The sequence below is a fragment of the Chiloscyllium plagiosum genome, chromosome 5 (genome assembly GCF_004010195.1).
Source record: "Chiloscyllium plagiosum isolate BGI_BamShark_2017 chromosome 5, ASM401019v2, whole genome shotgun sequence".
Classification (NCBI taxonomy): Eukaryota; Metazoa; Chordata; class Chondrichthyes; order Orectolobiformes; family Hemiscylliidae; genus Chiloscyllium; species Chiloscyllium plagiosum.
Window position 1 is genome coordinate 63222719 of NC_057714.1, and position 12334 is coordinate 63235052.

The 12334-nt window shown below is 39.0% G+C and overlaps 1 protein-coding gene across 1 annotated transcript in view; it reads left to right on the forward strand.

Moving 5' to 3' along the window:
- The window catches only part of LOC122549935 (inactive phospholipase C-like protein 2), a 131250-nt gene extending 119427 nt beyond the window's left edge, over positions 1-11823 (forward strand). The window contains exons 4-5 of the mRNA XM_043690186.1: positions 706-815; positions 7904-11823. Of these exons, the coding sequence (XP_043546121.1) occupies positions 706-815; positions 7904-8146 (353 nt within the window). The 3' untranslated portion in view covers positions 8147-11823. The remainder of the gene's footprint in view (positions 1-705; positions 816-7903) is intronic.
- The last annotated feature ends 511 nt before the right edge of the window (positions 11824-12334 follow it).

The window sequence follows — 12334 nt, forward strand, 5'->3', positions numbered from 1 at the left end:
TGGATAGGATAAATAGACAAAGTGTTTTCCCTGGGGTCGGGGAGTCCAGAACTAGACAGCATAGGTTTAGGGTGAGAGAGGAAAGATATAAAAGAGACCTAAGGGGCAACGTTTTCACGCAGAGGGTGGTATGTATATGGAATGAGCTGCCAGAGGATGTGGTGGAGGCTGGTACAATTGTAACATTTAAGAGGCATTTGGATGGGTATATGAACAGAAAGGGTTTGGAGAGATATGGGCCAGGTGCTGGCAGGTGGGACTAGATTGGTTGGGATATCTGGTCGGCATGGACGGGTTGGACCGAAGGGTCTATTTCCATGCTGTACATCTCTATGACTCTATGACTGAATGGCTTGCTCATGCTCCTTTTTTCTATGTTCCTATGTGTAGGACAGCTTTAAGTAGTGCTGACCTCACTCAAATGTGAGTCCCCTTACTGCCATTCTAGAACTACTTTTACTTCAGGAATGTGAACTTCTGTTGTTTAAATTAGCAGTCAGCATGAAGCTTGCATGATGTTTGCATTGGAAAGAATGGCGCAAATTAATCATACATCACAATCCCCCTTCCTCATTCCTTGCTTTCCTATAATTAACCTGGCTCCGAACACAGTTGAACAGTACAACTCAATTGTTTAGTTTCATCCAGTAACTGATACAATTAACTGTGCTATGACTAAGATTAACAAATGTTTCTTGTTTCCAGCAATGGAATTCCATGAAAATCTGAACAATATTGGAGTTAAAGAAGGCCTTAAAGGAAGAAAACTGCATAAAGCTGTTGAGAATTTTACTTGGAACATCACTATTCTTAAGGTAATTAATTACTAAGAATACCGTTAATGTAAGACACTCCTGATCAGCAATGAAATTTCATATCACAGGCACATAAGACATAAAGTATCTTCATAGAATGTTGTAATTTTAAACATATAATCATAATATCGTCACTGCACAAGGGAGGCCATTCAGTTTGCCATGTTTGTGTGAGCTTTCTGCAGGTATAGCCTTGCACATTTGTCCTAATAAGAGAATGACCTTAATCCCTCAGCCTCAATTGCACCTACCTCCACCATCCTTTCAGGCATTGCATTTCGGGTCCTAACTAGTCATTACATAATTACAATCTAACACATTGTCACTGATTTTTTTTGCCACTTACCTAAAATGTGTTCCTTGGTTGTGATCCTTCCACCAATGAGAAGTTTCTCCCCATCTACTTCCTCCAGACCCCTCATAATTTTTAATACCTCTATGAAATCTCCTTTGAACCTTCTCTTCAAGAGGAAAAGTCCCAACTTCTCTGATTCATTTACACAACCGAATCCCCAGAACCATTCTCACAAATTGTTTCTACACTCTGAATAATGTCTTCACATCCTTTCTAAATTGTGAGAACCAGATGCAGTACTTCATTGAAGACTGAACTAGTGTTTGATATAGGTTTAACATAACTTCCTGCCTTTGTACTCTGTGCCCCTACTTTAAAACTACAGGATAATATGTGCTTTATTAATAACTCTATCAAGCTTTCTTGCTTCTTTCGATACTATTTGTACATTGACATCCATGTGTCCCTGCTCCTATACCCCTTTAGAATTGTACCATTTATTTTATGCTGTTTCTATGTTCATCTTTCGAAAGTGAATAATTACACACACCTCTACACTAAATTTCATTTTCCACTTGTCCACCCCTTCCATCAATCTAAGTCCCTTTGAAGTTCAGCATTATCCTTCTCACAGTTCACAAAATGACCAATGTTTGTGTTGTTTTCAAAGTATAAAATTGTGCTTTGTACACCAATGGCTAGGTTATTACTTTATCAAGAAGCATAAGCATTCTAACACTGAATTCGTCTGTAACTCTACTCTAACCTTTCTCCAGTCTCAAAAAAATTGAGAAACAAAATGCAAAGCATTTTTTAACCTAGTTAGATTATTGCGTGTTTCAGATGTGCTTGTGTAAAAGGATCATTAAAACTATAGATTATGTTCAGCATAAATTTACTAGCAGGATGCCGGTGATGGGAAACTCTTTATGAGAAGGCAAATTAAATACTGGAACCATTTCCAATGCAGAACATTAAATGATTCAAGAGAGCCTTTCAAAATAATGAAGGGTTTTGACAGATTGAATAGGGAAAGATTGGAGAGCTGTTGACAAGGAAATATCAATGCAAAATGATCACTAAGAGTGTGAGAAGAGATGATAGGAGAAAAGTATTTACACAGAGACATGACACAAGAGAGTTTTATTTTCTGTAAGGATTGGTTGAGGCCAATATCATTTTAACTGTTACATTTTTGAAGCATATTTGCAGATATAAGACTATAGATATTGAAGTAGGGAATTAATTTTTATATGTTGCAGCAAACAGTCAATGCAAAAGCAATAGGCTAAGTGGCCTTCAGCATTGTAAATGTCAATTGTTCACAATGTTCATGACTATGATGATGATAAAAGATAACCCTTTTCCATAGCAATAGCAGTTAAAACAAACCTCAGATTTCTACTAAGAAAAACATGTTAGCATTATGATGAATAATCTCAAGAACCCATAACGGTTACAATTCTCCACTGAAATCTCTTTACATTTATTTAGGCCTGTGAGCACAGAAGGTTGAAAATAATAATGAAAGTACAATGATCGTGATTCACCCGATCTGTTAGAATGGAATTCTAGAAAAGTAGCCCCAGACCAGAAAGAGTTTAAAGATGCTGCTTGCTTATTTCAGAGGTCACACTAAATTTAATTTAATTTTTTTGTCATTTAGCATAATAGAACTACAAAATTATGATGAAGACATTTAATGGTATGTGTAGAAACAATTGCATTTCACAAAGGATTCCAGAGATTAAAACAACTAAATATAACAATATGATACAAAGAGGATTCATATCTGATAGCATTTGGAGCTTTCCATACAATTATATTAGTCAGGAGAGAAGAATAAAAGTAATTTGTGACCTGGGAAATGCACTGTTTTAATTTGTAGCCGAGCTTAATGTAGGTTACCTGAGGATTTTCCAGCTAAACAACAAATATCTCTCATAATGAATGCACACAAATCTGCATATTTGAATCATGCCCTTTCCCCAAGTGAAAACCACATTCATGGTTAAAGATAATTGTTATCATAAGGCCAAAGATTATAATTTCTATTGCATCAATCATTTGTCAAAATATTTTTAAATTAATCTTCAGTTTTACTTTCATTAACCTATATTTAGAGATGAGCATTTTTTTAAACATTCAAATTTTTGCTTTATTCTGAAAGATGCTAGTGTATGATTCCAGAGACACTTCAGTACCTTATGTAAGTGCCATATTTTTTCATGAACAAACTCAACCGATGTTAGCAAGCTATTTGATGTTAGAGTACATCATAATGTAGCCACAAAATACTCGTACCTTATACCAAAATGGTTCAGTATTCTAAATGGAGTCACTAGGCAAGGATGAAAATCTGATTTTCTTTTCTCCCTACCTTAGAGAACTTCACACCACTGTCTCTGCTTCCTCAAATGAAATCAACTTGGCACAGATTAAGGCCAGGGGTTTTGCCACAGCAGAGAGTATCTCTGTTGCTGCAAAAATGCCATAAGAAGTCGGGGACTCTAAGTCCCACCTCAAATCTGGACTTTCTCATATTTTTGGGGGGGAGGGGCAGAGAATATTGGAGGTGGTCTCTATTTGCACACACAGACAGCCCTTGGATGCAGCTGGTTATTTAAATGATCAACCGCCTTCAATGAAATCTGGTTGTGGAATCCCTGGAATGTGGATTTGATTTATTGTCACAATTTGATTTGATTTATTGACATTATTGTCACATGTACTGAGATACATTGAAAAGTGCTGAACCTTCCATAAGTACATCAAGGTAATAGAATAGATCGCAAAATATAGTGTTACAGCTACAGAGAAGGATCAGAGAAAGTAGGGGGTCGGTAGAATAATGGCAAATGAGCATAGCTTGGCACAAGGAGTGTGAGGGACCATGGGAGGGTACATGCCATGGGTTGGCTTGGAGCAATACTAAAAAAAAGAGAGCAAAAGAAATGATTCATGTTTTAATCTTTATTTCTGAATTTTCAACACAATGTCAGAGTGCCTATGCAGGCAGCTGCCCAGCCCAAATTAACACGCATTTTACATTTTAATGGATGTTTATTTTCTGCAAGTTACCTTCTGGAAAATGTTCCAATAACATTTTTTAAATAATCTGATTCATGCAATACATTTATCAGAAAACAGATTTTTTTTGTTTTCATGATCATATTTTCAATATATTTGCTGTTTTCCAGTACGTTTTCACATTTCTCTGCCTGCTTAACCTGACATATATGCAACTGAAAAGGAAACTGCATACTCTTGTGCAACTTGCTCAGCAGCCAAAGCTACACTTCTGCCGACCTAGCAAACCAGTTTTGCAAAATCTTATTACTCAAAAGTATGATGTTCTCGTTCATTGAAAAATCTGATGTTAATTTGTAATCTGTGGTGGTTAAAGTTACCAACATGCTAAGTAATTTATCAGCCTGAGATCAGAACATTGTTCTTTATTTATAGTGAATCCTAGCATGTACAAAACATAATACAAATGATGTCAGTCATTGACCCTGAAATCTAATCCATCTACTGATTTCTACAGTCAGAGTCATTAAGTTCTACAGCACAGAAAAAGGCCCTTCAGCCCATCCCATCCATGCCAGTCAAAAACATTCACCTAACTATTCTATCCCATTTTCCAACACTTGGCCCATGACCTTGTACGCATTGGCATCACAAGTATATGTCTAACTACTACTTAACTGTAATGAGAGTTTCTGCTTCTGCCACTCTATATGCAGTGAGTTCCAGATTTCCACCATCCTCTTGGTGAAAAAGCGTTTCTTCACATCTCCTCTAAACCTTCTGCCCCTCACCTTAGATCTGTGCCGCATGGGCATTGATCCCTCCATCAAAGCCAAAAGTTTCTTCCTGAATACTGTATCAGTGCCCCACATAATTTTGCACTTTTCAATCATGACCCCTCTCAATCTCCTCTGCTTCAAGGAAATCAATCCCAGTCTGTCCACTCTCTCCTCATAACTGAAACTCTGGAGCCCAGGTAACATCCTGATAAGTCTCCCCTGCAATCTCTCCAGGGCTATCACATCTCTCCAGGGCTATCACATCTCTCCAGGGCTATCACATCTCTCCTATAAGATTATAAGATGTAGGAGCAGAAGTAGGCCAGTCATCCAATGAGATCACGGTTGATCTGATAATCCTCAAATCCACTTTCCTGCCTTTTCCCAATAACTCTTGAATCCCTTATTGAAGAAAAATCTGTCTGTCTGTCACAGGTTTATATACTGGATCACCCAGCCTTGACAACCCTCTGTGATAAAGAATTCACACATTGACTACCCTCTGGGAGAAGACATTCTTCTTCATCTCTGTCTTAAATGTGTGATCCTTTATTCCGAAATTATTCATTCCCCCAAACTGACCTTTACCTATTCTATTATCTGCCCCACTGTTCTGCTGTCTCTTTGGGCTTTATCTCCACCTATCGTTTACTCTTCCCCCCTTCTCTCCCCCATCCCATGCCATCTTCTACATAAATACTAACCATTTCCTAGCTACCAACAGTTCTGAAGAAGGATCACTGGACCCAAAATATTAACACTCAATTCTTTCTGTAGACCTGCTGAGTTTTGCCAGCAATTTCTGTTTCTGTTACTATTTAGTAACTACTTGCTTAACTCTGCAACTTTTCAATTATGTTTAGATTAAGTGGTCTATGATTTCTCTATTGGTACCACATCCTTTTTTTTGTGCGTGATTCCGCTTCTAAACCCTGAAGTAAAAGTATGGATGCACAGAATTATTGATTGCACTGATCCCTTTATCTAGTGCAGTTCATTTACCATATTCACTTGATTAGAAATCCATGTATGTTCTTTCTTCTCCCTTCACAGGTATAACTTTTATAACAGCAAACCACACAGCTTGTCAAAATATTCATCACATAAAATAGAACTTGTAGTTGTAGGTTTCACACTGATAATGGAGGCTGGAAACTCACGATTCTGTTGGAGAAAAGGCAGTGGAGTGGCCTAGTTAAGTTGTACCTACAGAGCACCAACATGGATATAACATGACCACCTTCTATAACCTATGATTTTAACATTTTTTCTCTAGTCAATTAACTGCTGTAGAGAAAGTGTGGACTGCAGATGCTGAAGATCAGGGTTGAAAAGTGTGGCGCTGGAGAAGTACAGCAGGTTAGGCAGCATCCGAGGAGCAGGAGAGTTGATGTTTCATGGCTTATGGTCAAAACATTGATTCTCCTGCTCCTCGGATGCTACCTGACCTGCTGTGCTTTTCCAGCACCACGCTTTTCGACAATTAACTGATTTGGTCAACTCATAATACTAACCATATGATAATTACAGCTGTAACCTATCTTGATTCACCTATCCAGAGTAACGTTAGATGCTGCATCATACTTAAACCCTCCCCACCCCAAAATTATTTCTTCAGTGATTCAAGATCTTTTGTTTTCATATTCTAAACACCTTGACATCCATTAAAAGATTAGCTTTAACATTTGTGCACATGTTCTACTTCTAATTTTTATGTTATTGCACATTTAATTTTTGCTTTGTCATACATGTCATGTGTCTCCATAAGATCTCCTCAGGACTACCTCCTGTCCAAACTAAAAAGCCCATCTTTCTCAAGTTCCTCATAATTTAGATCAGTCACCCAAGAGATTAGTCCTTCTTTGCACAGACTCAAATATTTGAGTGGTTCACTTGCTTCCTGACAAGAATTAAATGCAATTCATGATATTTGTTTGATAATTTCTAACTTATATTCAACTATTTTGGCTGCTTAGCTTGACGATTTATCAGTTTTGTTAATCTGTGTTGGTTGGAAATGTTGCAAGTTGAATCTTTTAACACACATATCTATGTCTCTTTCAAGTTTATCCAAAGCTATTTCAGTACCATTCATGGACTTTCTGTGCTGTTCATTTTCTTTCTCATGTGCAATATTTTATACTCCTGATTTTAGATTCCTGATGAAGGGCTCCTGCCCAAAACGTCGATTTTCTTGCTCCTCTGATGCTGCCTGATCTGCTGTGCTTTTCCAGCACCACTCTAATCTTGACTCTGATTTCCAGCATCTGCAGTCCTCACATTCGCCTAATATGTTATACTTGTCTGCCTTAAATTCCATCTGCTTTCTTTTTTGTCCATTCAAGTATTTTTTTCATCTCACTTCTTAACCTTGGTACTGGCCTTGCCATTTTGGTGTAGTGTGGATTGTTTTCAAGTCCAAATCAGTGATATAAGAAACAGCAATAATACCAGTTCTGCCAGATAATTAATTGGAACTAATGTCATTGAAAAGTCAATGCAATTTGGAGGTTTGCAGAACATCAGTATTGAAGAATGGTTCAATCATGTATTTTCCCAGTGGGAAGCTGCTATCACAAGGGACATTGTTTGGAGAATTAGGGTCTTCAGTATTGTGGAGAAAGTGAGGACTGCAGATGCTAGAGATCAGAGTGGAGAGTGTGTGGTGCTGGAAAAGCACAGCAGGTCATGCAGCATTCCTGATGAAGGGCTCCTGCCTGAAACATTGATTCTCCTGCTCCTCGGATGCTGCATGACCTGCTGTGCTTTTCCAGCACCACACACTCTCGTCTCTTCAGTATTATGGTCTTACCTCCAATGTGTCCACTTTGATTGTATTGTTGTTGACTGCTAGCACAAGGAATCAGCGCCTGAAGTCACAGTGCTAAATATTTTGTGTGTTCTGTATCTCTGGGGTTTGTATATGTTGTACCTATTCAAACAATTTGTTTACTTAAAGCTAATTAATAATTAATTCACCACAGGGCCAAGCTGATCTATTGAAACATGCTAAAATTGAAGCATTGGACAACCTGAAGCAAATTCATTATGCTGCAGTATCTTGTGGTCTGAACAAACCAGGCACTGGGAATGCAGAACCGTCCAAGACAAGACGAAGCCTCGAGGCAATACCTGAAAAAGAAAGTGTCGATATTGGAGCTGGAGACCAAGTCGCTCAACCTCACCAGGATACAACCACTCAAAAATCTCTCAAAGCTGCCAAATGAGTACATCCAGTATAGAACATTTGGATTGCATTTCAAAGCCTTCTCGGTTGGTTGGTTGGTTTTAGTATTTTGTAAATCCTAAGGCACAATTCTGAAGGCACAGAATAATGTGACAAATAGAGCAATGAATGTAACACTTCTCCAAGTGAAAGTATACTACTAGTGGTGGAAGTATGCTGCTTCAAAGAAGTAGTGGACTTGCCATTAAATGTTCGTCTGCCAAATTAATATGTATATATGATGTCACAAAGAATTAGTTGAAATGTAACTTTTTTTCTAGTAATTTATGCTGCCATTTTACATTCTTTTTGTAAATGTTATATTTCTCTAGATACTTAAAATTCATGTCTTCATTTGATTGAAAATCGTTATACAGAAGAATATGTAAAGTATATATAAATACAATGAGGTGTGTGTCGTTATGCTACCCAAACATTGTAAAGCTTGTTGAGCCATAAATGGAAACATGTATTATTGATTGTGGTCACTGAAGCTTCAGTGCACTTTATGAAGACCATTAATCAAGGGAAAGCTGGAAAAGTTTTGCTGTGAAATCTGTTCCTTCAGCGATAGTTGTGAATGTCAAAAAAACATTTGAAGTCCTTGTACCCACCTTCTGGTGACCAAATAGGCAGCAGCAGCTTATAGCAGGTTGTTGTATATAGTTTCTATTTTGTGAAGTGCAACTAGAAAAGTTAGGCGCATTAATTTCCACAAGAAAGGATTTCTATGCCAGTAAAGTTGGTAATACACAGGATTGCCAGCCACCATGACTTTGTTTAATGTAATGATTCACTGGGATGGAAGAGGGAAATTTTTACCTCTGTTTCTCTTCTGGCCCATAAATCACCAAAACAGTAGAGAGTCAACAAATTATAAACAACATTGCCACTGTTGATGACCAATTAAACTAGTTTGGTTTGTTCAAAGTGAGGTAGAGATAAAGTTTACATTTGTTTCTGAAACAAAGACCATTTGAAGCCCATAAGAGTGAGTGGTCTAGTTTGCAAAAACGTCATATGTTTTGCCACTGACTTTTCTCAGATTTCTAATTTATATTTTGATTTAATTGGATCATAATTTATGCTTATTCTGTTGCTGAACTTTAAGAAAATAACTTTTACAAAATCCACTGTTGTAATCCATCCAGAAATGAGCTCGAGCATGCAAGAAAATGATATAGATACCGAAATAGAAACAGTACACAGTGATCCTAAATGCCTGAATCAAATATTATTTCAAATCTTCCTTAGACATTTGGTTTTACAAATTCACTGACATCTGTGTAAGGCAGTTAAGTGTAAAGGGTCGATGTAACCTTTCCCCAATACCGCCCCCTGCTCCTCCCATAAGCTACCAGATGTTTTCTGTTCTAACCAATTATAGGCTCTTAAACCATTTTTTGCAGTGAAAGGGACCATTTTCCTGTTCTTGCCCCTGTCTTAAGGATTTGTCTTCATCTGATGTACCACAGAGCAAAGAATGTGGACTCTATTATGTATATAGTCATCTCTGCTCAACCTTTGTTAAGCATTGGTAGGAATTTTTTCCTTTATACTAAAGAGAATGAAAAGAAAATCTGTCCTGTGATGTCATATGCTAGGTTTCAATTTAGTTTCATTTTCTTGCTTGCCTCTCACATCTGCATACTTTCAGTATAGTATGGCGAACAGAATTGTACACAATTTCCCTGCATGACAATACCAGTGCCTTGTACACATCCATTGTTTCATGAGAATCTCTACTTGATTCATCCATACGTCCTTACCAACCTCCCATTTTATTTTACAGCTGCACAGATTGAATTGTTTCAGTGAATTATTCCCCAAAACCCCATATTATTCTATCGTGTTGTACTCAAGATATTTAGTTTTTGCTTCCACTGTTAATTTCCCTCGCTAATTTTATTATTTTCTAATTATCCACATTAAATGTAATTTGCCATTTATCAGCTCATCTTCTCAATTTAAGGAGGTAATTTTATAGTTACAATGAAAATCAGCAGGTCTGATAGTATTTGTGTGGAGAGAATCGGAGTTAACGTTCCAAGTCAAATATGATTCTTTCCCATTACTTACAATATAGGACATTTTGCCTCTTAGCAACTGATCCCACTCTGGTATCCCACTAGTGATTGCTTTTGGGTTCACACAGCTCCATTCACAAACTCTATTTGCTTTTTCCGGTTTAACAATTTTCAGTCCACCTTAGAATGTATGACTTCCTCCCTACAATGACAGCATCACCAGCCTTAATAGGTATGTTTTAAGCCTAAAAATTGCCTTGGCATAACACAGCAGTACATTTAAAAAAATAAGAAAAAGGATCACATTACATGATGAACCCCGGGAAGCACAGAGGATCAGAGTGACCTTGATTTGCATGTCCACAAGTCCTTTAAGGTAGCAGGATGGGTAAATCAAGATTAAGAAGGGATATTTGTCTTTATAGCCAAGGCTTGGAGTTGGAGAGCAGGGAGATTATGCTGGAACTGTATATAACATTGATTAGGTCACAGTGAGGGTTTTGTGTGCATCTCTGGAATCCACATTAAAGGAGGCATGTGATTGCACTGGAGGTGATGCAGATCTGTAAAAATGATCACTGAATGACCTATCTCATTCTGAGTGACCACATTGAATCTTCCTCCTGATTAGAGGGTGCTGAGCTTCCCCACTCCGTTCTCCCCAAGAAGTCAGGCCTTTCTAAAGGATTGAAGGTTTAAGGTCCTGTAGTCTTAATATGAAAATATCCTTAAGAAGGGCTAAGTGGGACAAAATAAATCAGAATTATCAGGATGTTGCCTGGGCTGGAAAATTTCAGTTATGAAGAGAGACTGGACAGACTGAGGTTGTTAGACCAAAGGAGATTGAGAGGATTGGAATGTACAAGATTATGAGAGGCATAACTAGGGTAGACCAGGAGAAACTTTTCCTCTTGGTGAAGGGATAATGATCAGGAAACACAGATTTAAGATATGAGGCAGAGGGTTTAGAGGATATGTGAGGAAACTTTTTTTAACCCAAAAGCAATTCTGGAACTCTCTGTCTGAGTGTGGCAGAGGCAGAAATCCTCATAACATTTAAGAAATATTTAGATGCGCACTTGTGATGCCAATGCATACAAAAGGACCAAGGACTGTAAAATAGGACTAGAATAGTTCAATGTTTTTGACTGGTGATGACTCAATGGGCTTTTTTTGTGCTGTACACCTGTATGATAAAGAAAAGAACAAACAGTATATTGTCAGATGTAAGGTTTGCAGCTAAAACAATTTAAGGGTGTCACTTAAAAGGAGTAACTGTGTCAGGTTTACTTCCAGGGTTGTACATGCATTTGTGAAATCTGACCACCCCTGCTGCAATTTTAGTAAAGGTTCGGCCCACAGGCTCTTGATCTCGAATAGTAATGGATTTTTCATGTTGGCGAGTTTCTATGGTGTAGGGGGTGCCCTGGAATCAGCAGCCAGTCTTTTAAGTGGAGGCACTGCATTAGAGGAGTCACTGGAGAACATGGGCTGTGCCCGGGCCTCAGGAGGGACTAACTAGCAAAGGAGGATGCCGGAAAAAAAAGGAGAGTGGGTATCAGCCCAACCTAACCCCAGGGAGGGTCAGTGCTGAGGGAGTGCCGCACTGTCGGAGGGTCAAGGCTGAGGACGTGCTGCACTGTCGGAGGGTCAAGGCTGAGGGAGTGCCACTCTGTCGGAGGGTCAGTGCTGAGGGAGTGCCGCACTGTTGGAGGGTCATTACTGAGTGAGTACCGCACTGTCGGAGGGTCAGTGCTGAGGGAGTGCCGCACTGGCAGAGGGTCAATGCTGAGTGAGAGCCGCACTGTCAGAGGGTCAGTGCTGAGGGAGCGCCGCACTGTCGGAGGATCAGTGCTGAGTGAGAGCCGCACTGTCAGAGGGTCAGTGCTGAGGGAGCGCCGCACTGTCGGAGGGTCAGTGCTGAGGGAGTGCTGCACTGTCGGAGGGTCAGTGCTGAGGGAGAGCCCCACTGTCAGAGGGTCAGTGCTGAGGGAGTGCCGCACTGTCGGAGGGTCAGTGCTGAGGGAGCGCCGCATTGTCGGAGGGACAGTGCTGAGGGAGTGGGCATTTGATCAGCTAAAGCAGTTTTCAGAAATTGAAGCACTTTTGAGGTTTAGTCACTGTTGTGCACAGTAGGGTACCACAGACAACAGTGAGATATA